The 23,895-nt window shown below is 42.5% G+C and overlaps 1 protein-coding gene across 6 annotated transcripts in view; it reads right to left on the reverse strand.

Annotated features, from left to right (window-relative positions):
* Positions 1–1,474: 1,474 nt before the first annotated feature.
* Positions 1,475–23,895, reverse strand: part of RUSC2 (RUN and SH3 domain containing 2) — a 64,672-nt gene continuing 42,251 nt past the window's right edge. For 5 of the 6 annotated variants that reach the window (XM_075186618.1, XM_075186612.1, XM_075186595.1 and 2 more), the window contains 10 exons: positions 17,006–17,788; positions 14,895–15,092; positions 12,152–12,286; positions 11,829–11,905; positions 9,495–9,669; positions 8,014–8,119; positions 7,824–7,870; positions 6,758–7,607; positions 4,943–5,092; positions 1,475–3,934 (listed from right to left, as the gene is read on the reverse strand). In XM_075186618.1, the coding sequence (XP_075042719.1) occupies positions 3,778–3,934; positions 4,943–5,092; positions 6,758–7,607; positions 7,824–7,870; positions 8,014–8,119; positions 9,495–9,669; positions 11,829–11,905; positions 12,152–12,286; positions 14,895–15,092; positions 17,006–17,788 (2,678 nt within the window). In that variant the 3' untranslated portion in view covers positions 1,475–3,777. The remainder of the gene's footprint in view (positions 3,935–4,942; positions 5,093–6,757; positions 7,608–7,823; positions 7,871–8,013; positions 8,120–9,494; positions 9,670–11,828; positions 11,906–12,151; positions 12,287–14,894; positions 15,093–17,005; positions 17,789–23,895) is intronic. The other variant, XM_075186635.1, reaches the window with a different exon arrangement.

Here is a 23,895-nt window from a genome sequence, read left to right on the forward strand (position 1 = left end):
AAAGGGTGACGGTGGGAAAGCATTGGGCACCAGGGAGTAACGTATAAAAGGTAATAATAATAAGAGACCTGTAGATGGTGTGTGGGATTATCCCTATTCCACTCACTGGTCCTTTTATCTATCACTCTGTGTTTTATTCTAGTTATTACAGCATGCGGATCTGAGGTCGTAACTTTCACCCCAGAGACGGCTGCGGAATTAGTGGGACTGATATGCTAAATAAACACATGAATAATACAGATTCCACGGGAAGAGATATCCATGTTATTCCTGCAACTATTGTCCTTAAATCCTTCCTCCAAGCCTGTGGAACAGCCAATCACAATTCAGCATGATGGGGGGGGGGGATAGTTGCCAGGGATACTGGAATATTTAAAGAAGAGAAGAGTCTGTGCTGAACTGTTGCTGATTATCTCTGGGCTCGTTCACACCTACGGGCTGGGAACATGGCTAAAACGCATGAAAACTGAAGTGGGCCATAGATATGTTTTGACGCGTTTTCCTTATGCGTTAGTGCGTTTCGCTTATACAACTACAATCCATTGGACCGGTATGGCGCTTTTACGCATGAGAAAATTTTAAAATGTAATAAGGTAGTGGTAAGACTGTGCCTATAAGGAACCATTTTTCCTATTTGTACTGCGGCTTTCAGGCTCTAGCGGGTGTTAAGCACATTACCAGCGGATAGGTGTGAAGGAGCCAAATCTGAGTTCAGATTTGAGAACCGAGTTTACCATCCGAGTCACTGGCAGAAATAAGAATATTTCCATCCCACATCTTTATCCAGACTGTGCTCAGCAAAGTGCACAGTACCACTTCTTCTTACATGTCAATCACTGATAACTAGAACCAACCCTGACACAATGTATCAAAGATAGGATCAGAACCTCCAACAGTATAAGCATTATTATATATATAATAAAAGTACGGCTTTGCAGGAAGGACAGTGATGACATTTTAGTTTCAGTTGGACGTTCTATCAAGAACTCTGTTCCCTTGGAAGCCATTACCGACAGCCTTCTCCCCATCTCTGGCCCCTGGGGGCCACACATGGGAAATGCTACCTATCCTGCACACTGACCAGCTTAAGCGTCCTCTCCTAATTGGCTGTAAGGTTTGTCAGCTCACGTCCCAGCTGCCAGAAACTCTGGCGCTCGATGGTGTCTTTTCAGCGGGTAAGAAAGACCTGTTCTGTAGGTATTAATAAGTGCAGGTCAGTAAGAGAAGGAAGTTGTACTGTGCGCTCATGTCTCTTTCTCACGTCAATCTGTGATCAGCAATTTTCATTTGACAGTGAACAGGGAAGGTAGGCTACACTCTTTCCATATTATCACAATTTCCATGACCTCAAGGGTTAAATGACATCTGTATGTAGCCAGGGCCTCGGACAGTGTGATAGGGGATATATATATATATATATATATATATATATATATATATATATATATATATATATATATATATATATATAATATATATAATGTATTTAAAAAGCCCAGCAGGGGGAGCTGTAGAGTTGTATAATACAGGAGGTGTGCATCCCCTTAGCTGCCTAAAATGTCAATGGCAAGCCCAGAATTGTCAATCACACTTCCCTGACAATACAGGATAGTGCCTTAGCACAATGTGTGACAGCGGTCTTCCAAACTCAAGCCCCCCGCCCCCCCATCACTTGTAGTATTAAAAGAACACCGATTGACAATACAACACATAATGGAGGCCGCCATCTAGTGGTCGAAACCAAGAACTGCCTATTAATTCACCAGGGAGCAGCGAAGCCAATCCTAATGCATTAACAGTCTGCATGGCCGCCTCCACGGTGTGCAGGAGACAGGTGGTCTTTAACCTTCTGTCCGCTTTACATTTCTGACTCCGACTTATAATACTTGGAAATGTTGAGACTGTATTACATCTCTAACATTATCTGGTCCCCAAAACCCGTGCCTTTAAATCATGCTTGATTTTGTAATATGTGATATAAAATATTGAAGGTATCTTTTTATCCAGGCAGGTACAGAAGATATAAAGCATTCAGCATGAAGGGTCCTAGGGGTTACTGATGGGGTCTGCAATGTGTTATTGCTGGTTCCCCAGAGAAGCATTGGTTTCCGCAGAGGACGGAGGGAATAGGGGCAGGCCAGCGTCCCACACCCGCTGCCGCAGATCCACCGCCTAAACCCAGCTGCAGTCCTTTCATTTATACACCGGAGCATGACATCAAGGACAGCAGCGGGTCCTCACCAGATCTGCCGGCAGCCTCCAGTTTATATACATCAATGCAGCCCTGTCCTTACGCCAATCCTCCGGCTTATATTCCCGCAGTGCAGGCAGCCAGCACGCACACTGCTCTGCCACATCCATATGTACAGCTTGCCCTATACATACAAGCAAAACCCACTATCTATACAACTCCCAGATGAATCGGCCCAAACACACTAAATATTCAGTACAAATACTAATCGGGTGCAGCCTTGTAGCAATAAGCGCAAATACATTGGTGACGGGGTCATGTGACCACTGCGCTGACATGACACTGAACAATAGTTTACTCCCCCCCCCCTGTTTATAATAGTTGTCTGTATGTCCATCAGACACATATCAATTAATTGTAAGCTCTATAGATCAAAATATTCACTAAAAAGTGCAGTTATGAGTAAAGTGTCATATGGAGAGGGTTATATTAGCTTGTTATATACAGCCGTTCCAGTAATAGATAATGATGATATTATTAACCACTTAAATAGCTGTAAGGATTCTCCATGTGAAATTACATCGCTGTATCTCGGACATTTCCAGATCATTCACTAAAAGTCCCAATTCCTCCATCCTAAGTAACTGTACAGAGATCTGAGCGAACATTGTATTCTAAACTCGTTTGTAACGGTATCTGTCCGAAACGTGCACCAGAATTGTTTGACCCCTGTGTACCATATTCGTAGACAATCCCATACTTTCTAAACTAGTTCACTTGTCTCTCTGCACCAGATTACAATTCAATCCACTACACCACTAATTCTTTCTTTCTCAACTTTTTCCAACTGAACCTTCAATCTTATAAACCGTTTTTCTAGAATCGTTCACACCTTGAAATAACATTTCAGGTTCCAGAAATCATTCTGCCGCATCTACATAACTTTCTTGTCATTCCACTAGTCTCTCAAACATCTTTCTTTTCCTCTACTCTTAACCATCTGGACTATTAAAAAGACGCATTATAATAAAGTTTGAAGCCGAGCTGATACATTATAACAAGTCAGTCTCATGCCCTGTGCTTCCGGGAACCAAGTAACAGAGTGTAAGCTCTTTGGGTCAGACACTGAATGGGTTATTGTTTGTTTTGCTTAAACTATGCTAAAATAACGTTCTAGAGCTGTTGTTACGGGGACATTTAAGTGCTAAGTACAGGAGAGGAAGGAGAGATGCAGACCAGGGGTGTCCTGTGGTCGGTGAACAGTCTCAAAATAGGAAAAGCGTTGGGTATAGTCACATTTTCTTCTATGATGTCTGCATGCACAGCTCACGTCAATATCACGGCTAGCACACGTGCACGTTGGTTTGGGCGCAGGAAGAAAGAATACTGTAATATTGAGACCTATCCCACACTTGTCAAATCGTAATGCTCCAGTTTCCTATGAGAGGTAAAAAAAAAAACAGACCGAGAGCATTTTATAGGCTCCATCCTACAGAAGAAACGGGAAGATCTTGGCGCGTTCCTCCTGCCGGCGTCAGAATGAACCCCGTCTCCGAGTGTCTTGAGCTGCCCTGTGCCACGAATTGTTATGAGTCCACTCGATCAGGCTGAGGAACGAATTTTAGGGGCATCAGCCCGTTCCGGTGTATGAAGCCAGACCGCAGCTGGTCGGAATGGGGTTCGTAGACGTAACTGAAGTCCTGCTGTTTCGGTTCTGGGTGATGGAGTAAAGGATCAACCTGCCTGGTGGGTACAAAATAAAGACAATTCCATTAGTGAGAGTGACCTCATTCGTTGTTACGCATAATCACCAGCTATATTGGGGGAAACCTAAGTACAGAGCTCACATATGTCCGGGGTGTTCATGTGCTAGTGTAGAAAAGGAGAGGACGCCAGGTAGAAGATAAACATATTTAGATGTAGCGTTACATCGTACTTGTGTGTTTTGTAGGAGTATTTTGGCGTCTACACAATGTGGGTGCAAATTCTACACCAGCCAAGCAAACTTGTGCGCCTGTTACATCTGTATATAGAGTTGAGATACGCTTAAGCATAATAAATCTCTAAATACGGGCGGATGCATTTAATATACATCTGTCTATATTTGTGCAGGTGGAGGTGCGCAAATCTACGGGCACCTCTAAATCACCCACAAATCTAGTAGAAAAGAAAAGAAAAGAAATTGTAGCCATAAAGAAGATTGGATTTTAGCATGACGGGTACATTTATGGGGCATATTTTTACAGCGTGGAGGCGTAGATGCGTGGATAGCAAATTTTTGTGAAAATCACCATATAAACAGTTTATTCAACTGTGGTCCAATGAGAGCTAAGAATAAATAGCAAACAGACATACAGCTCTCCCAATGGATACTTTACTGTCGTTAGCTGGTGATTGGTTCTTTCAACTAGTGCAGTGGAAGCGCGTTAATATGTGGATATAATAGAATTTAAATGTAAACTAAATTAGTGAAGTTGAAATAAAGACAGCACTAATGTCCCCTAACTATAGAGACTTCACTAAGCCCTGGATGAGGGATGTGCTCTAATATATGCGCTTAGCCGACATATGGGCGTATCTGCAAATATAAGCTGCATCTCTGCATTTTTCTGCTTCATAAATGAGTCCCACTGAACTCTCCTCTTCTGTGGATAGACTGCAGTCTTTATGATAGGAAGTGATCCGATACAATGTGACATCACTATTACCGAATCAAACAGCGGAGAAAGACTCAGAACAGGCGCTGCTTACCGAGGATTCTGGGAACACGGAGAGACAGGTTCCCCATCTGTCACTACGGCTTCCTTCTCCGGAGCAGCGTCCCCCCAGATTCCTGCGCTCACCGTCTGAGCCACCATCTGGAACACCGACTTATCCAGGCTTAGCCAGCCTGAGGGTAACCTGCGGCAAAGAGAGGACCAGGTGACTCACTGACCAAGGACATAAAGCTAACGGGAGAAAAGAAACTTGGGAGTAGATTTACTGAAGATTCTAAAAAGAAAAAGTGGAGGTGTTGCCCATAGCAACCAATCAGATTCTAGTTATCATTTTCTAGAATGTACTAGATAAATGATAGCTAGAATCTGATTGGTTGGTATGGGCAACAACTCCACTTTTAATTTTTAGAAGCTTCGGTAAATCTACCACTTAGGGCTAGATTTACTAAGCTGCGGGCTTGAAAAAGTGGGGATGTTGCCTATAGCAACCAATCAGATTCTAGCTTTCATTTATTTAGTACTTTCTACAAAATGATAACTAGAATCGGATTGGTTGCTATAGGCAACATCCCCACTTTTTCAAACCCGCAGCTTAGTAAATCTAGCCCTTAGGGTCTAGTACAACGGTGTACAAGAGGCTATAGGGAGTACATAGAGGATCTAGATGTCTTGTACGTCAATCTAGTCAGTGAATATATCCACTTGGGAAGCAAATTGTATATACAACATACATACCACTCAAATGTCCCAAGTTAGGGGGGGACAGTCCCGATTTGAAGGCTCTCTCTCGCCACCCCGATCGGGACAGCTTTGTCTCGCAGGTGGAAAATTTGGGAGGTATACGTCATTCACTGCTGCAGCAGGACAGGTGCGCGAAAGGTGTTTGGAGGGGAGGGGTGTTTGGATTTCTTAATTTCATCCCCCTTCCCAGATTAGCCTCATAATAAAAAACTATGCTGATTATAATGTTCTATAACAGCACATTATAACACAGCCCATATAACAATGTGCTCTCACAATATATTAGCTACTGATTAGATTAAATTAATCATTAGCCAAAAAAAGACAAATTAACACCAGAATTGCTGGCTTCTCTAGCAGCATAAATAATAGCCAGCATAAGCCAGTCACTTGGGTGTGTGAGATTAATGTAGAGGAAATTGCATGATTTGTAACCAATGGATTCCTATGGATGCAGCCACACATGTGGTCTGTAGATTGTGACACTGTAACTATTCCCTCTTCCCTTAGGAATCTTTTGGTTACAGGTTATGAGATTTGTCTCCTGCAATGAAACTCATTCAGTCGTCAAGTAAAACTCTCTAATGCAGCCCTATGTAAAACACAAAGATTGGAGTTGTTTTAGCTAATTACCTTTGATTCCGAAGTTTTATGTGTAGATTTGGTTGAGCCCAGCGCTATTTCATGCCACCGCTTCAGTTTGCCGATATAATAATAATATAACGCACACACGCTGCACGGCTGCACTCTGGTCATTTCAGATGCATGCTGGGTATTTTCCATGGATTCACCAAGCTGTGCACTTCATATGTGTCCAGCTTTAAATGTCCAGTGTGTTAACCCTGGTCAGCTTGGATCACTTGCCTGTACAATATGCTTCTAGTATTTTGTTGTACATTAAAAGTGCCTTCTATAAAGTTACTTAGCCAACTAAAAGGACAATAATAACAATGCCACCTATAGGCTATAACTAATATATTTACAGATTTGAGTGAAGGTTCCATGATTAATCCAGAATGAGATAACATTTATCATTTTCAAATTTGAGGACTCCCCATAAATATTTCCCCTTAACCTCTACAGTATCTCCCTGAAACCTCGGTCTCACCTGTTATTCTGTTTGCCCTCACCCAGAGGTCTCCTGGACCCGAACAAGTGTCCCCATTTCCTGGCCGGACTGCTTTGCGTGCTCTCTTTTGTTGTCGCCTCTTGGCCACTGTGCTGCGTGGTCTTTTGTACCCCCCTCTTCTCCTTCTCTTGCCCACGTTTAAGTTCATTTAGCACAGACTCCGGGGGGCTTCCCATCCATGACTTCCGTTCTTTTTGTGTATCGATTGACGCCTCTTTCTTACAGGGTTTAACTTCTGCCATCCCTTCCAGACTAGGACAGGCCTCCGCTCCTTCAACGACGCCCTCTCTGGGCGGTGGCGCTTTTTTCGGCGTGCCCCCGTTTCCTGGCCTTCTCCTGTCCTGGCGAATGAACCTGGCTCTGTCAGATGAGTTCTCTATGTAGACCTGGGAGCTCTGCATCAGTTGGTACCACCAGCCGGCCTGCTTGTCTCGTTTCATCTCCAAGTTATTCTCTTTCTTTTGCTCTTCTTCAATATCCACAGCTGCGGCTCCTTCTCCTGTGGGCCTCTCAATATCCAACACTTCTAATGATGACTTCTCAAAGCTTTTCTTCTCTTGGCTCCCCTGGTCTTCTCCATCGCGGCTTCTCATGAGCTGAATGGTGGAATGGACAGACTGCAGGAGGTCCTGCTTCACTCGGAGCATCTCCTTCTGCTGCTGCTGCTCTCGGTTCATTTGGACCAGGTGGTGTTCGAAGAGAAGGTCCAAGTCGAAAGGTAGAAGAGACAGAGGCTGGAGGAGAAGAAGGAGTTCTTCAAAAAGAGGTTGGCAAACTCCATGCGACACCGACAAGAAGCCAACCAGATCGTAGTGAGCCCAGATAATGTCTAAGGAGGAGAGGAACAAACGGGAGTTATTAAGGCTATTTTGGTGTAGAATATTGTAAATGTCGGAATGGGTAGACTACACAACTTGTAAAGGACATTAAGGTATGACCACAAGACATTGTTCAAACAAGGCTGCTGTGTTCAAGAATGGAGACACATCAAATGTCTGCTATAATAATACATATAAACCTCCTGAGCACTATGTAAGGTACCTACCTTCATGGTTATACAGGTGGTTGAACCAAAACTCAACTGAACGGATGCTGGAAAACAAAGAGATAAAGAGTCATGAACAGTTTATTAAAATAAAATAACAGGTCCCTCAAGTATGAACATAAAACTCATTGTAAAAACTCTCAGATCTTTTTTATTTAGTGTTGTCTGTGTTTTGTTAATAAAGACTTACTTAAGAAGCCCAAAGATGAAGGCATTGAAGCGCAGGCTGTGATTGGACAGCTCGGAGTATTGGTTGACTTTCTGGCACAAGAAGTGCAGGAGTTTGGTGGAAGGACCTGGGAGGTAGGACAAAATATCTAGATGAGCACCCAAGTTATGGTTCATTGACCAACATTTGGATATATTGATGTGTGAAAATCACCAGTCAATGAGTTCAATAATAAAGAAAATCTGTTATATGGAATAAAATGTTTTTTTTTTTGTGCTGTGATTTTAAATATAAGGCACCATCCTGCTGTTCAGCTGGACTTAGACCTTAGACAAATGCTGAGCGACAGGATCAATATCCTATTTCTGTGTCCAGTCTGGACACATCTGGATGTTCTTCTCTGTCCGTCCACATTGCTACATCTGTGGTCTAAAGAGACTAACATCTCTGGAAGCCATTTACGCAAGGCAAGTACAGCTTTGGTCCCACTATGCATTGATTTGCGCAAATGTATCAAAAATTTCTACCGGGGAACACAGGTTTGCAGAGCAAAGCTGCCACATTTGTCGAAGAGCAGATAATTGCACAGACAGAGGGGAGCAGAGAGTGAGGGCGTCTCTTGTGAACAGATGCGCCTTGTTTTGTGCAGCAGCGCAGAAATGAGATTTCATTTAGCGGAGCAAGATAATTATAATAAGAGTAAGTGGTGGAGAAGGTGCGAATCCCGTGATCTCAATATAATGGGCAAGGGTCTCTTATGTCAAAAGATTAGAAAAATAAACATAAACAAATTTCAAATGAATGAGTCGAATAAACAACACCCCAAAGCCCTCGGTCACCAACTTATTAGATAGAAAATAAAAACATATTTTTCTTTTTAATCGCAGTATTAGTTATATCGCCACAGAGACACCAGCGGGTTATTTTTAATAACTGTTTTCCATGGTTTATTTTCTCACAATTTGGACTATGAAGGATCAAGCTAGAAGAAAACCAGATTTTATTAATGTGCACTAGATAGACCCTCAAGCTGATTATCGGTGTACGTGTACTGCGCTGTGCAACGGAGCCCCACTGTATGACTTCCAGCATGTGAGGGCACCTACAGTTAGAGGTAACTGGCTACTGAGACTGAGGGGTAGATTTACTAGTGGAAGTGTTGCCCATAGCAACCATTCAGGTTCTAGCTATCATGTATCCAGTACATTCTTGAAAATTGTAGCTAGATTCCAACTGGTTGCTGCGGGCAACACCTCCACTTGTATTTTAGAAGGTTTGATAAATCTACTCCTAAGAGAGAGAAACAATAATGAAATATAGTTACAGCTCCAACAATAAAACAAAAGAAACCGATCAACATGTTTGTGCATAATCTTATGGTTCTATATATAAATTATGTTCAATAATAATCAATAATATTGATATTGATTTTGGACGGCCATCGATCTGTTGCTCTAGATGTGACTATGCAGGAATGTGAGAACATTCAGAGGTGACGTTACCCAGCTGCGTTGAAGCTTCCACCACCGTCCAGGGCATGTTCCTCCTCTGCCCGATGATGACGTCCAGGACCCAGGGCTTCAGCCCATCCCCCAGGATGTCCCTGATGGCCGGGCACAGGTACTTCAAGATCAGGTGCCCAATATTGGGGCTCACCGAGCTGTTCCCCAGCTTGGCCTGTACACACCAGAGAGGAACATTTATCACACAAGGTGAAACTGAAGGAGACACTCGTTCATTTTACCGTTCATATTCCTCCACCAAGATAATCCGCTAATGGTCATACAGCCAAGACTGGCTGGAGTTCAATAAGTTACTATAAAGAAAGAAAATATACTTACGGTGGATGCGGCATTCTATAGCTCGGCCGGGGTGCCCAAAAGGATTTAACAATCCCTCTTCGCTAACCACTCACATGAATGAGGAGGGGCATCGACACCCGGTCAGCCTCTTTCAAACAGGCCGAGCGGTAAGAAGAGATCAGTCGATCCTGGGACCTCTACAGCCACTGGGGAACTGACCAATGTCGCATCCATAGTAAGTTCATAGTAAGTTATTTTATATTAACTCATTGAAAGCTACCCTCACAGGTTCTGTCCTGTACTAGAGGTTACATAGACCTGCAACATTGTTTCAAAACAGTAAAACAAATATATACAGTATTTATTTACCTTGTGGGTAATTATTCAACTGGAAATAATGTTCCCTGATTGAAATAACTGTTATACCCATATATGTATTATACAAGTTAACCCGTGCATGATACTCATGCATTCTAGTCAAATCAAGCTACTTAAGGTCTTAAAAAGGATCTTGTCATGCATTTGGACCTAGCCCAGGCCTCCTCAGGGGAAGAGCGTTAGTTCCCGACGCAAGCGGCCTTTTTAATGTGTGTTCATGAGGTAAAATTACCTCACGAAAATGAGTTTGACCCCTCAACTCGTAAATTTAGCCTTTACTACCCCTCCCACGGGGGGAAGGGGGGATGATGGAAGTTAACTGACTTGACTATTCTAATTTTTTTGTCAAATAATGTCAGTATACCAAATTTCAGGTCAATTGGATGAGCCCTTTCTGAGAAAATAGTTTTTTCCACACACACACACACTAACGCATGTGTGTTCATGAGGTAAAATTACCTTACGAAAATGAGTTTGAGCCCTACCAAATTTCAGCCCTTTTTGAATTTTTTTCCCCACACACACTAAGAATTTAGTAGGTCAGTGTATAACTCTGCCCAGCAGGTGGCGCTGCAACTTGGTTTTTTTTTTTCACACACAGACGCCACTAAGCATTTATATATTAGATTATTAATACAACTACACAGTAAACATAAAGCAGGGTATATATCCCTTTAAACCGACATCACAATCATAGGCAATGACAGCCTGTCTCTTTGTATTGGAACACATTGTTTTATGGGGAAAATATCATTAATTGACCACCGTAAAGTTGTGAAGTTAGAATGATCCTCAGTTAGAGGAATTGGATTTATTGCAACTATAACCTTTAGATAGTCTGTGGTTACTGTAGGTGTACAATGAGCATTGGATCCATACATGACATATGACTAATCAATGGCCTCAGGGGTCCTTCCTATAACTGGTTATTGAGTACACTGGAAATGATAACTGGGAAACGATAAACTGAGCAATGTCCATTAATGATGTTTCTCCTCAAGAAATGTCATCTATAATTTAATGAGTAATTAGTTCGCTCTTTTCTACTTGTTCATTGTTGTCTTATTAAGCTGATCAATAACTGACAAAGATTCTGATCTGAAAGAAAGAGCTGTCTACTTAAAAACATTAAGCTGTAGTAGATTATAAATGTCAATATTCAGATCAGACCAGACTCTCAAATAGTCTATTGTGCTCACTGAGAAATATTATTTGAGTTTAGATGATAACCAGTAGGGGGCAGTAGAGTCAGTGTCCAAGAAGGACAATTCGTAGTGTTAGAATTAGAGAATGATACATTGTTGTTATTATGCTCAATGGGCTGATTCATTATGGAAAGTATGGCAAAAAAAATTAGTAAGTTTTCTCCTGGACAAAATCATGTTACAGTGTAAATTATTTTTTTTATTTTGCACATAAGTTAAATACTGTCTGTTTTTTTCACGTAGCACACAAATACTTAATAGTTTATTTGTACAATGACATTTAAAGTTGATCTACAACAACTATAAATCTTCCATCACATTTTAAATTTAACTCCCCCTCCAATGCAGCATGGTATTGCAAAGGTGCAAAGTTACTCATTTTTCTTGCTTAACTTTCCTTAATGAATCAGTCCCAATATCTTTAAGAGACTTATCTCTTTGTTACTCTAACCTTTACTCCAGGGTCCCGGCTAGTTCCGAAGTGAGCCACAATGAGGTCTACGGCGATATTCACAGCTTTCACCAGCCCTGCGGGGACGGAGAACACAGTGAGGACCATTATTATAGGGGCTACAACAATACCTGACGGAGGTAAGGTGGGCCGGTCACCTACACTCAGCAGAAGGTCATTATAATGCGGAGCCGATATTCAGCAGGAACTAGAGATATCACTGAGCCATGAGGCACCAAGCGCCTCGTGGCTCAGTAAAGTTACCAGTTCCTAGTGTGCAGGTGACGGTCCCACTTTCATGATGCAATGACAGAACATCTTACCCCTCTTCTGCAGGAGATCGATGGACACGGATTCAGCGCTGCCGTCGGGCGACAGACAGAACTCGGCCGGGGGCCGCTCCGTCAGAGAGAAGTAGTCTGGGAAGAAGTCACTGGCGCTAACGGATGACGGTTTACCTAAGAAACACATTGAGGTTCAGTAACACAACAAGAGGACAAAACAAATCACAACAAACTGAGGATAATATGAAAAGTATAAAAATTCATTACAAATTATTCACAAAGATGATTAATAATGTAATATTTAAATAAGTGTTACCTATGTGTAAGAGTAAAATAAAACCTGAGAAAAGACAGGTAGGTCAAACACAGATACATTTACATATATTCATTCATTCATTCATTGTTTGGACTATCTATCTGCATTCACTGCAAATATCTCCTTCTGCATATCATTCTAGACACCACCCTCTGTATATCATTCATAACTGCTGGGCAGCACTCTCTGTATATCATTCATAACTGCTGGGCTCCAGTCTCTGTATATCATTCATAACTGCTGGGCAGCACTCTCTGTATATCATTCATAACTGCTGGGCTCCACTCTCTGTATATCATTCATAACTGCTGGGCACCACTCTCTGTATATCATTCATAACTGCTGGGCACCACTCTCTGTATATCATTCATAACTGGTGGGCACCACTCTCTGTATATCATTCATAACTGCTGGGCTCCACTCTCTGTATATCATTCATATCATTCTAGACACCACCCTCTGTATATCATTCATAACTGCTGGGCTCCAGTCTCTGTATATCATTCATAACTGCTGGGCTCCACTCTCTGTATATCATTCATAACTGCTGGGCTCCACTCTCTGTATATCATTCATAACTGCTGGGCACCACTCTCTGTATATCATTCATAACTGGTGGGCACCACTCTCTGTATATCATTCATAACTGCTGGGCACTACTCTCTGTATATCATTCATAACTGCTGGGCACCACTCTCTGTATATCATTCATAACTGCTGGGCACCACTCTCTGTATATCATTCATAACTGCTGGGCAGCACTCTCTCTGTATATCATTCATAACTGCTGGGCACCACTCTCTGTATATCATTCATAACTGCTGGGCTCCACTCTCTGTATATCATTCATAACTGGTGGGCAGTACTCTCTGTATATCATTCATAACTGCTGGGCACTACTCTCTGTATATCATTCATAATTCCTGAGCAGCACTCTCTGTATACCATTCATAATTCCTGGGCAGCCCTCTCTGTATATCATTCATAATTCCTGAGCAGCACTCTCTGTATATCATTTATAATTCCTGAGCAGCACTCTCTGTATATCATTCATAATTCCTGAGCAGCACTCTCTGTATATCATTCATAATTCCTGAGCAGCACTCTCTGTATATCATCCATAATTCCTGAGCAGCACTCTCTGTATACCATTCATAATTCCTGGGCAGCCCTCTCTGTATATCATTCATAATTCCTGAGCAGCACTCTCTGTATATCATTTATAATTCCTGAGCAGCACTCTCTGTATATCATTCATAATTCCTGAGCAGCACTCTCTGTATATCATTCATAATTCCTGAGCAGCACTCTCTGTATATCATCCATAATTCCTGAGCAGCACTCTCTGTATATCATTCATAATTCCTGAGCAGCACTCTCTGTATATCATTCATAATTCCTGAGCAGCAGTCTCTGTATATCATTCATAATTCCTGAGCAGCACTCTCTGTATATCATCCATAATTCCTGAGCAGCACTCTCTGTATATCATTCATAATTCCTGAGCAGCACTCTCTGTAAATCATTCATAATTCCTGAGCAGCACTCTCTGTATATTATTCATAATTCCTGAGCAGCACTCTCTGTATATTATTCATAATTCCTGAGCAGCACTCTCTGTATATCATTCATAATTCCTGAGCAGCACTCTATGTAAATCATTCATAATTCCTGAGCAACACTCTCTGTATATCATTCATAATTCCTGAGCAGCACTCTCTGTATATCATTCATAATTCCTGAGCAGCACTCTCTGTATATCATCCATAATTCCTGAGCAGCACTCTATGTAAATCATTCATAATTCCTGAGCAGCACTCTCTGTATATCATTCATAATTCCTGAGCAGCACTCTCTGTATATCATTCATAATTCCTGAGCAGCACTCTCTGTATATCATTCATAATTCCTGAGCAGCACTCTCTGTAAATCATTCATAATTCCTGAGCAGCACTCTCTGTATAATATTCATAATTCCTGAGCAGCACTCTATGTATATTATTCATAATTCCTGAGCAGCACTCTCTGTATATCATTCATAATTCCTGAGCAGCACTCTCTGTATATCATCCATAATTCCTGAGCAGCACTCTCTGTATATCATTCATAATTCCTGAGCAGCACTCTCTGTATATCATCCATAATTCCTGAGCAGCACTCTCTGTATAATATTCATAATTCCTGAGCAGCACTCTCTGTATATCATCCATAATTCCTGAGCAGCACTCTCTGTATATCATTCATAATTCCTGAGCAGCACTTGCTGTATATCATTCATAATTCCTGGGCACCACTCTCTGTATATCATTCATAACTGCTGGGCAGCCCTCTCTGTATAACATTCATAACCCCCAGGCACTACTCTCTGCATGTCATTCTTTATATATCCTTCATTAAGATCCTCTCCACAGTCCGTCCCCCCCCGTCCCCCAATACACAGATAGATCACAAGCAGCCAGTCTGCACCATATAGTCGTGACTGTAAGTGGTTGCTGTGGATACTGCTGGGAAAGTCGAAGAAATGGCTCCTTCTCGCTATCTTCGTTTCCTGCCTCCTGTCCAGGCTGCCGGACAGTCCAGCTAGCCCATGAACTCGATCGAGCCCCAGTGGGTTTCGGCGCCTGTACTCCCTCCACTTCAGTGCTTGAGGGGACAGGTGATTGGCTGTAAGGTTCCACAGAGGCGGCAGCCAATCAGAGCAGTGAGCAGAGAATGAGAGAAGCAGAGAGGTGACAGAGGTTAGTGGAAGGACAGAGCGTATGTGACCACATCACCAAATCCAGCTGTGTGTTAGTGACAATTATAACCCAGAGATAACAGCATCTAAAGCGTACGTGAAGCATGCACTTTGTGTCCAGCACAAACCGTTCTTACTCTGCATGTGTGCCACACCTCTTTATATGATTGCTGTGTATTAGGCATGGTGTAATATACATGGGATAATCTGTTACAAGTTTCTGTGCAAAAGAAATAATCAGGATTGTTTTCAGTCTTTGGTAAGCTCACAAGTCTATATACATGAACACCAAGTGTATAGCAGTTTTACTGACACCGTCACCGAAGCATTTAATTGTACATTACATTATTATTAAATTATGATTAGAGTTGTTTTGCATTAAAGAGGCTTGAACACGCTATAATTATCTAGTTGCGCTACCCAGCATGCTCCACTAGGGTGTGCAAGCTATGTTTTGATAAAAAATTGATTAAAATAATAACAATATCACAGTATATATTAAAATAATATATTGTCAATGTATCGTTTAATGAAACAAAGAAATGAAAGTGAACCAGTTCGTAGTATAAATAACTATTTATCAATATTTTTTTTATTTTCTCTCTTCCTATTGAAAATTCTGAGTGATCAGCATCCCATCTAATAATGATTCTGATTCTTTATGGTTTTTTTATTTAGAACAACTCTACACATTTCCATGCTGTCGGTAAGGCTTTGCTCAGCTCGGATATTTTCCAAAAACTGACGCCTTTGCTATAATCTCTCATTAAAATATCAAGCTGACCCTTATTCCCACCCACCAGCAAAATGATTCCACCCTTAGCCCCACCCACAAGCAGGCTGACTCCACCCTCAGCTCCACCCACCAGCAGACAACCGTCACCTTAAAGACAAACAGCACAATTTACAGCATGTGTACTTGTCATGCATATATAATTGTCATAACTGTGTAATGTATCCTCTAAATCACCACTCCTTCGTGTTTCCTCTTGTATAAATTATTTCCAATGCAAACTACAGTTATAACAAAACATGATACATAATTGACAACATTTTATAATAATTTCCACTGACATTTTGCTGATGAGCCGGTGATTCTGTGTTTACTGAACTGTCACAAGTTATGCAATAATTATAACTTGTAAGTCCTGATAATAAGAACAGTAATAATTGCATTCAGTGTACAGAAAATAAGGAATAATGTATCCCCTTCCACAGTAAATTGTAAGGATATTAGGGGGGGAAAAAATAATATATATATATATATATATTCTCTGAAACCCTCCCTGGCTCCAGCCCTCCCACATATCCTAGAGCTGATAGAGATCGTTCAGCAGCGGTGTGTGAAACGCTCACGCGCAGTCCGGACCAGTGGGGAGAAAATTGCAGAAACGCGTGAGCTGCCTCTGTCAACGATGGTGACAGCTGCTACTGATAGTGAAGTGTGTAGTCCGTGTATTATACAGGTAAGTTGCAGAAAAGTCAATGGACAATGTCCACAGACATGAATGAATTATAATGGGAATTTTAATGTTTTTCAATATATAAAACAATAGGAACTTTTTGATGGACAATCTTTTTGTCTCCTTAAAATCGGGAACTGCCCCTTGAAACGATGGCCAATCAGCAACTATGCTAATAAGCTATAAAAAGAATGAGAAACCTCCGCCCGTCTCATAACATCAATAAGTTATTGTTCTGCGCTAACCATCACCAATGATCCCGGTAAGAAGGACTAATGTTACAGTCCAACAATAACTAGCGGGACAAGACTGGGAAAATCTACGGTAACAGATTTAAAAGATGAATATATAAATTCAGGAAAAGGGAATTCTCATACCATTTACTGGTCTTGACACCATGATGTTCTCGGAGACGAGTTTAGCTTTGTCCTCTTCGCTGCGGCCAGATTGAGTGACCTCGTGTAGGACCGTGTTTAAGAGAGGCAAGGAAGTGATGGGAGGAAGTCCGTGTTTAGACACCTGTGTGCCAGGCTCCTTGGGAGGATCTCGCTTCACTACTGGCCTTTGGACCTCTACCTTGGGAGAAACTTCATACTTCCTGGTGGGTTTAGCAGCTCCTGGTAAAGTTGTCCCTCTGGCCATTGATGATCTAAAGGGCAGGAGATTGGCTGAAACCGGGCAGGAACGACTTCTGGGTGGTTGGTTCTCCTTGGATTTTTCTGGAGATGGAGAGCTAGATGAGCCGGACTCCATGCTCTGAAAGAACATGGCATTGTTTCTGATAGGAGAGTAACTGCCGAGCGGTGATGGACGAGTCGTATCCGGAGCTTGTTTCGTGCTCTGATCGTCTCTGATGTCCGTCAGTCCATCTAGGGACCGTTTTCCTTGCACATTGATGACCTTCCTATGGCTGCCGCCTGCCTCCGTCTGACTGGCCAATGTGACCGGTGCCGACGACTGGGAGTCTGTGACATTGTGTTGGCTGGACGACCGACTGGACAAACCGTACAGCTGGGAAAGGCTGGAGGTGAAATGACTGTGCAGGGGCCGGGTTTTTGGCTTGCTGAAATGATGCTGGAATACAAACGGTTGGATCGGTAAGGTGGTCGGGCGTTGGTCCTTGCTGTAGCGGAAAACTGGTTTGGCTTCTGCACCCATTCCTGTGAGACAGTAAGGGACAATTTAGTCAGGTCATATTGATCATATAATAGAAACACAACCCTACAAGGACGGCAGAAACAGAAATGTATCCTGCTTGACCCATACAGTCGGCCACCTTTTCTTTTATCATTTAAAGGTAACTTTCATTTATTGATTAGTACATATCCTCGGCCAACATCGGTGATCTTCTAAGCACTAGGGTGAAAATCCCTAGTCACCGTGGATTGAAAACCCACCGATGTTGGGCAGATAAAGCAGTATTGGGGGCTGAATATATGCAAAGGTCATCATACAATCCCCTCCCAGTGAAGGGGGAAAGATGTCCAGATGTTTCACATGGAATTACTACTAGATACACTCTGCTAGGGAGTATATCTAACCAAGAAAACAAGTTAGGCCGGGAACTCTATTGCCAAAATTTTGCCATCTTAAGTTTAATTTAGTGAAAGAAATAAGCACAAAGTGAGGGTAATTCCGTTTAATTACTAGTAGGTCATGGGACAGGTTGGGGTCATGGGGGCTCTCTGATTATGGGTGAGAAACAGAACGCACACACACACAGTGATATTTATGACTGTACTGAATATAACAGCATCTCAAGAAAAAAAATATTCAAAGGATATAAAATGTCATGTTATGGGTGTAATATATTCATATTTCACATGAATTGCATGCATGCGAGAGAACAGCAGAAGATTCAGCTACAGACATAACATCAGGGTTAAACGAGGGAGACTGACAGAAGACATAGAGAGGCCCCTGCCCGTCAGAGCTTACATTCTAGAGGGAGGGACTAATAATAATAATAATAATTTTATTTATAAAACTCCTTTCTCTGAATTAGGACTCAAAGCTCATTAACATCAATTTCACAGTTGATCTTAATGAGTTGACGGTTACCGTTAAGAGTGACAGTAGGTGCACAGAGAACATGGGTGGATGTGTGGAAGGAGGAAGTAGAGGGAGCGGATCTGAGGGTCTAGGGAAGGAGTTCTAGAGGTGGGGAGCAGCACGGGAGAAGTCTTGGAGATGGAAGTGGGAGGAGGTTACTAGGAGGGGAAGGGAGTTGAAGGTCAGAGGCGGGGTGGATCGGTTCAGTTGAGGTGGATATGGTGATGAGGTCAGAGATGTATGGAGGGTAAACGTTAGTCGGGTTTTTTAGGTGAAGGTGAGAAGCTGGAACTGAATTCTGGAAGGAATACAGAGAGGGGTAGTGGATGAAGAGCTGTGGAAGAGTAAGATCAGTTTAGCCGTAACATTCAAGAAGGATTGTAGAGAGGAAGTGAGAAGGAGGTTACAGTAGTCTAGGAAGGAAATAATGAGTGAGTAGACCAGGGACTTAGTTATCTCTTGAGTGAGGAAGGGGTGTATTTTTGGCAATGTTGTGGAGGTGGCAGGAATGCGAGAGGGGCTGGATTTGAGGAATAATGGAGTCGTGGATGACACCAAGGTGTGTGTGGGAAACAGGAGAGAGAGTTGTTGTCTGTGAGGGAGATGTGGGTACGAGTAGTGACGTTATAAGGGGGAAGATAATGAGCTCAGATTTGGAGAAACAAGTTTATTTGTTACACTAGTGAGGAAATCAGATTCTGCCGCGGATCACGTTGGCACCAACCCAAATTCTCAGCTCAACCAAAAATCAGTATTCTCGGCACACAGGTTACGAGAGGAAAAACCGCAATGATTTAAAAAGAAATTCACAAGACTTGCAACAGCCACGGACTAGCAAACAGGAGACAAAAGTCTGCAGGGATTTGAAGCTGTTAAACCACATTACCATTTGATATGTTAAGTTAGTTATTTTAATCAATCCCTGCGCACTATCCAACATCATCAAAGCCTCATTCTTTCTCTTTCTTCCCTCATGGGCTGATAGTATCCTACTTTAATACCTTTTTTTACTTTATTGTGGATTTCACATTGTGGTTGGTATATTACTGTAAATGCAGTGTGTTTTTGTTACAGGTATTTTTGAAGGAGCGTATTTGTGTAGCATTTTGAGAGAGGAAATCCCACGGTTATTAAACATTTGATCTGAGGCCTTTGTCAGCAGGAGGTCATTCCCCTTTTATTCCATCTTGGGCTTTTGGCTGATCACCAGTACTTCACACTGGTGTATAACGGTCTTTGTAAAGACATTAAGAGCAATAAAATAATTCTGCTCTCAGTATTCTGCATGTCACCTATTGCCTTGTGCATCTTGTGAGCTACAGAAAAGAGCTTACACTCTACTCCGCTCCCCGACTGCTCAGTGTTGAACCCAGCAGTGGTAGAGTAAGCCCATTCTGTCACACTTTGGCATGAACTAGTCACAACAAAAAATCCCCCCCCCTCCAATATATTTTTTGGTGAGTCTGTTATACAAATGAGCAAAAATCACCAACAGACAGCAGAAAATTCAGGAAATGTAATGAATGACTGCACATCATGTATAACCGCCAGGGGCAAACGCAGGATTTATAGAGGGGAGTTTCCACACCACACCACCAGTGGGCGTGACCGGCATGCATAGGGGCGTGGCTATAATTTTAGACAGTGCTTGGCTGCTCTCCAACTCTTTCTATCCCCATAATATACTTGGGCAATGCTGCATGCAGTACTGTTAGGTGCACGCAGCTCTCCCTTTTCAAGCAGAGCCGTGTGAAGCGGGGGCAGGGTCCAGCCACCTCATTTATACAGTGCCCCAGGCTTGGGGGGAGTTTCCAGGCACTAGGAAACCCCCCTCGGTTTGCCTATGACCTCCTTGGTCTAAACCTATATACACTGCGTTATTACAGATAACCTGAAGGCAGGCCTCTTGTGCGGCTGTAGCACTAGTGTCGCCTTGGTATATGGGATTCTTGATAACACAGGTTCTAAAACTCGACCCCTGCTTCTGTCTGGTGCTTCCTGTAATGATGTCTTCTGCATTAAATAAATTAGGTTTGTTTGGGCTGAAGATCCAGTGATGGAGCCCTGCGGTACCTTTATGTCATTGTTATACTGCTCCTTCCTGTGTGCTGACAGCGGGAGCGAGTGACTGTACTCAGGACGTCAGCCGCAGATTCAGAGAGACAGCACCGGAGAAGAGCCAGGTAACTCACTGTAATGATATTATGTTATAATGTCATGTTTTTACTTTTTTTTTACAAATAGTAAATGTTAATTTTTTTTTTAAATTAGCCAAGACGGGGATGAACTCTCTAAACTGGCGTTGACCAACCGGAATTTGCTGTGTCCTGGCTAACTCTACACAACGCATCTCTGCCGCTATGTGGTTGTATAAAGCCTGCGCGGGAGACAGTACAATATGCTGAAGAAAAGGTTCTCTCCTGGTTGAACTATGTAGCAAAACTAAAACATAAATACTGGTGAAAGATCCTCATTCAACCTAAATGGGCCTATAAAGAAATAAGTTTATATAAACATTTGTACAGAAAGGATTTCAGTATTCTCTGTGACTGCTACAAACAGCCCATGTGAAGCACCACCTTTGTTCATACTTGCCAACTTTTCCTTGTTGGCTTCAGGGAGATCCCGGGGGAGGTGGGTGTGCGGGGGCGGGGCTTGATGAATCACATCATTTTGGCCCCTAAACGATTTTCACAATTTTGGCCAATTACATCATAAGATGACGCAATATTTGCGTCATTAAGCCCCGCCCCCGCCACTTATCTAATGCGGGGGCAAGAACCGGGAGGTTTCCCTGCTCTCCCGGGAGTCCGGGAGGTCTCCCAGAAATGCGGGAGTCTCCCGGACATTCCGGGAGAGTAGGCAACTATGCGTCTTTTATTTTCACGTCTGATTTAGTTTTATTGTTTCTCGCCTTTCAGCCGATCAGCAGTCCGCTAGCTCCTGGGAGAGACTAAGTGAGAGGATCTATGTGTTCGAGGAAGAGAGTGAGGAACGTTATCATGTATGTGCATATAACTGCAGTAACTAAAAGTGGAGCCGTGATTTTTATTAAAAAATTAAATACAAGTAGTAAAATTATGTTACATTCTGGGTATGTTTTAAGGGGGAACTAAACAAATATGAAAAACAGAGATAAAATGACATAAGGTATAAAGCCCTTTCCTTTGTCGTAGAGTCGTTGGCCGGTAGTTTCTCTAACAGGTCGGGTTTTCTGGATTTCCTTACACAATAACATGATAGATAATTGCTGGTCCAGTCAAGTAAAATAATTCACCTATGCAAGATATTCCGGGACATTGAGGAGAGGGATAAGAGCTTCTGTTAGAAATGTTTCACTCTCATTAGTATTAGTGCACACTGCCATATAGGCTTCTTACATTACACCCATAGCCCACACACTCAATGGAGGCAGTCTGAACAAATCTATTCAGCCTATCAATTCACAATTTTGGCCAATTACAGCAGGGGCGTGGCTAAAATGATGCAATATTGCACTAAGCCCTGCCCACCATCACTTATCTATTTTCGGGAACGAGAACCGGGTGGTTGCCCTGGTCTCCCAAAAATGCGGGAGTCTCCCAGACATTCCGGGAGAGTAGGCAACTATGCGTTAACGAAAAGCAGCTAATGAATCTCTAGAGACTGAAGTGTCTTTTACATGTCTGTCTCCATTACTGAAGTCATGTTGTCTTACCTGTCAGTCTTTGATTAAATCTTGGTCTCCATGAAAATGGCCACCTCCATAGGCATCAATACATGGACATAGGACACAATTTCTGAACTGTGTCATCATGCCACAGATGGCGAAGCCAACCACGTCTTGTACTGGCTCAGCATCAGGGAGAATGCCAGACTCTTCAGGGAGTGAGGGAGATCACCCCTATTTCAGGGAGTCTCCCTGACATTCAGGGATAGTTGGCGAGTATGCCTTTGTTTGTCTTCATCTGAACTGCGACCTTCTCCTAATATGTGTTCTAAAATGACCCCCTACTCTAATTCTGTCTGCACCACTCATTTTCCATACTGTAAACCAGGGCCATCTTAACAACATTATCGGCCCCCGGGCAAAGCAGTGCACCGGGGCCCCTACATATATAGATATATATATAGATATAGATGTATAGAGATACAGAAGATACAGATATAGATATAGATATAGATATATAGAGATAGAGATAGATGCAGGCCCGGCGCTCCCATAAGGCAACCTTAGGCAGTTGCCTAGGGCGCCGGGACCTGCAGGGCGCCGCTGACTAGATTTTCTAATCTAGTCAGCGGCTTGGGAGAAAAGTGCAGCGGCGGCAGGGTCAGTGTCCACGGTCCTCTTCTTTTTTTCATCTCACACATGATCACTGACTGAGTCAGTGATCATGTGACAGTCTGTCGGCGGCGCCTCGGAGAAGTAAGCATCACGCTGTCTGTCAGTGACAGACAGTGTGAATAAAGTTCTTTCAGATGCCCCCCTCCCAGCATGCATCGCTCCGCCTCCTGTGGAGCAGGCATTGAAAAGAAGAGAAGACAAAAAAAGAGAAGAGAAGAGAAGAGAGAAGAGGTTAGAAGAGTTCCCCTGCATCTACTGACCAGACTTCAGGAGAAAAAAGAGTAAGTAAATAAAATCTAATTATTTATTTATAATTTATTATTTTTAAAAAAGAGGGTGCCCAAAGTAGGGAGGTAAAAAAAAATGGATGGGTAATATGACTTTTTTTGGCACCTCATGCTCTATATTTGACTTGCAAACTATGGGGTAGAAATTCTACCCCATAGTTTGCAAGTCAAATATAGAGCATGAGGTGCAAAATAAAATTGTAATTTTTTTCCACCATAGTTTGTAAATAAAATATAGAGCATGAGGTGGCAAATAGTTATTTTTATACCGTTTGCCACCTCATGCTCTATATTTTATTTTCAAACTATGGTGGTGGTGGGGGGGGGGTGTTTGAAATTTTGCCTAGGGCGCTGAGAACCCTAGCACCGGCCCTGGATAGATGTACTTGCTCAGTGACCCTTGAAGGTTTTTTTTGCAGGATTATTTATTCTAATTAAGAGCCCTGCCTATGGGGCCCCCTTGCCCGTGGGGCCCCCAGGCACCTGCCCATTATGCCCAATGGAAAAGATGGCCCTGCTGTAAACAGAACCACCTTACATTATTATCAGACATTAGTTTAGGGGAGGTTGGGAGGAGAAGAAAGAGACAGGGAGCAGAAGGGAC

The sequence above is a fragment of the Mixophyes fleayi genome, chromosome 1, assembly GCF_038048845.1.
Source record: "Mixophyes fleayi isolate aMixFle1 chromosome 1, aMixFle1.hap1, whole genome shotgun sequence".
In the NCBI taxonomy this organism is placed as follows: domain Eukaryota; kingdom Metazoa; phylum Chordata; class Amphibia; order Anura; family Limnodynastidae; genus Mixophyes; species Mixophyes fleayi.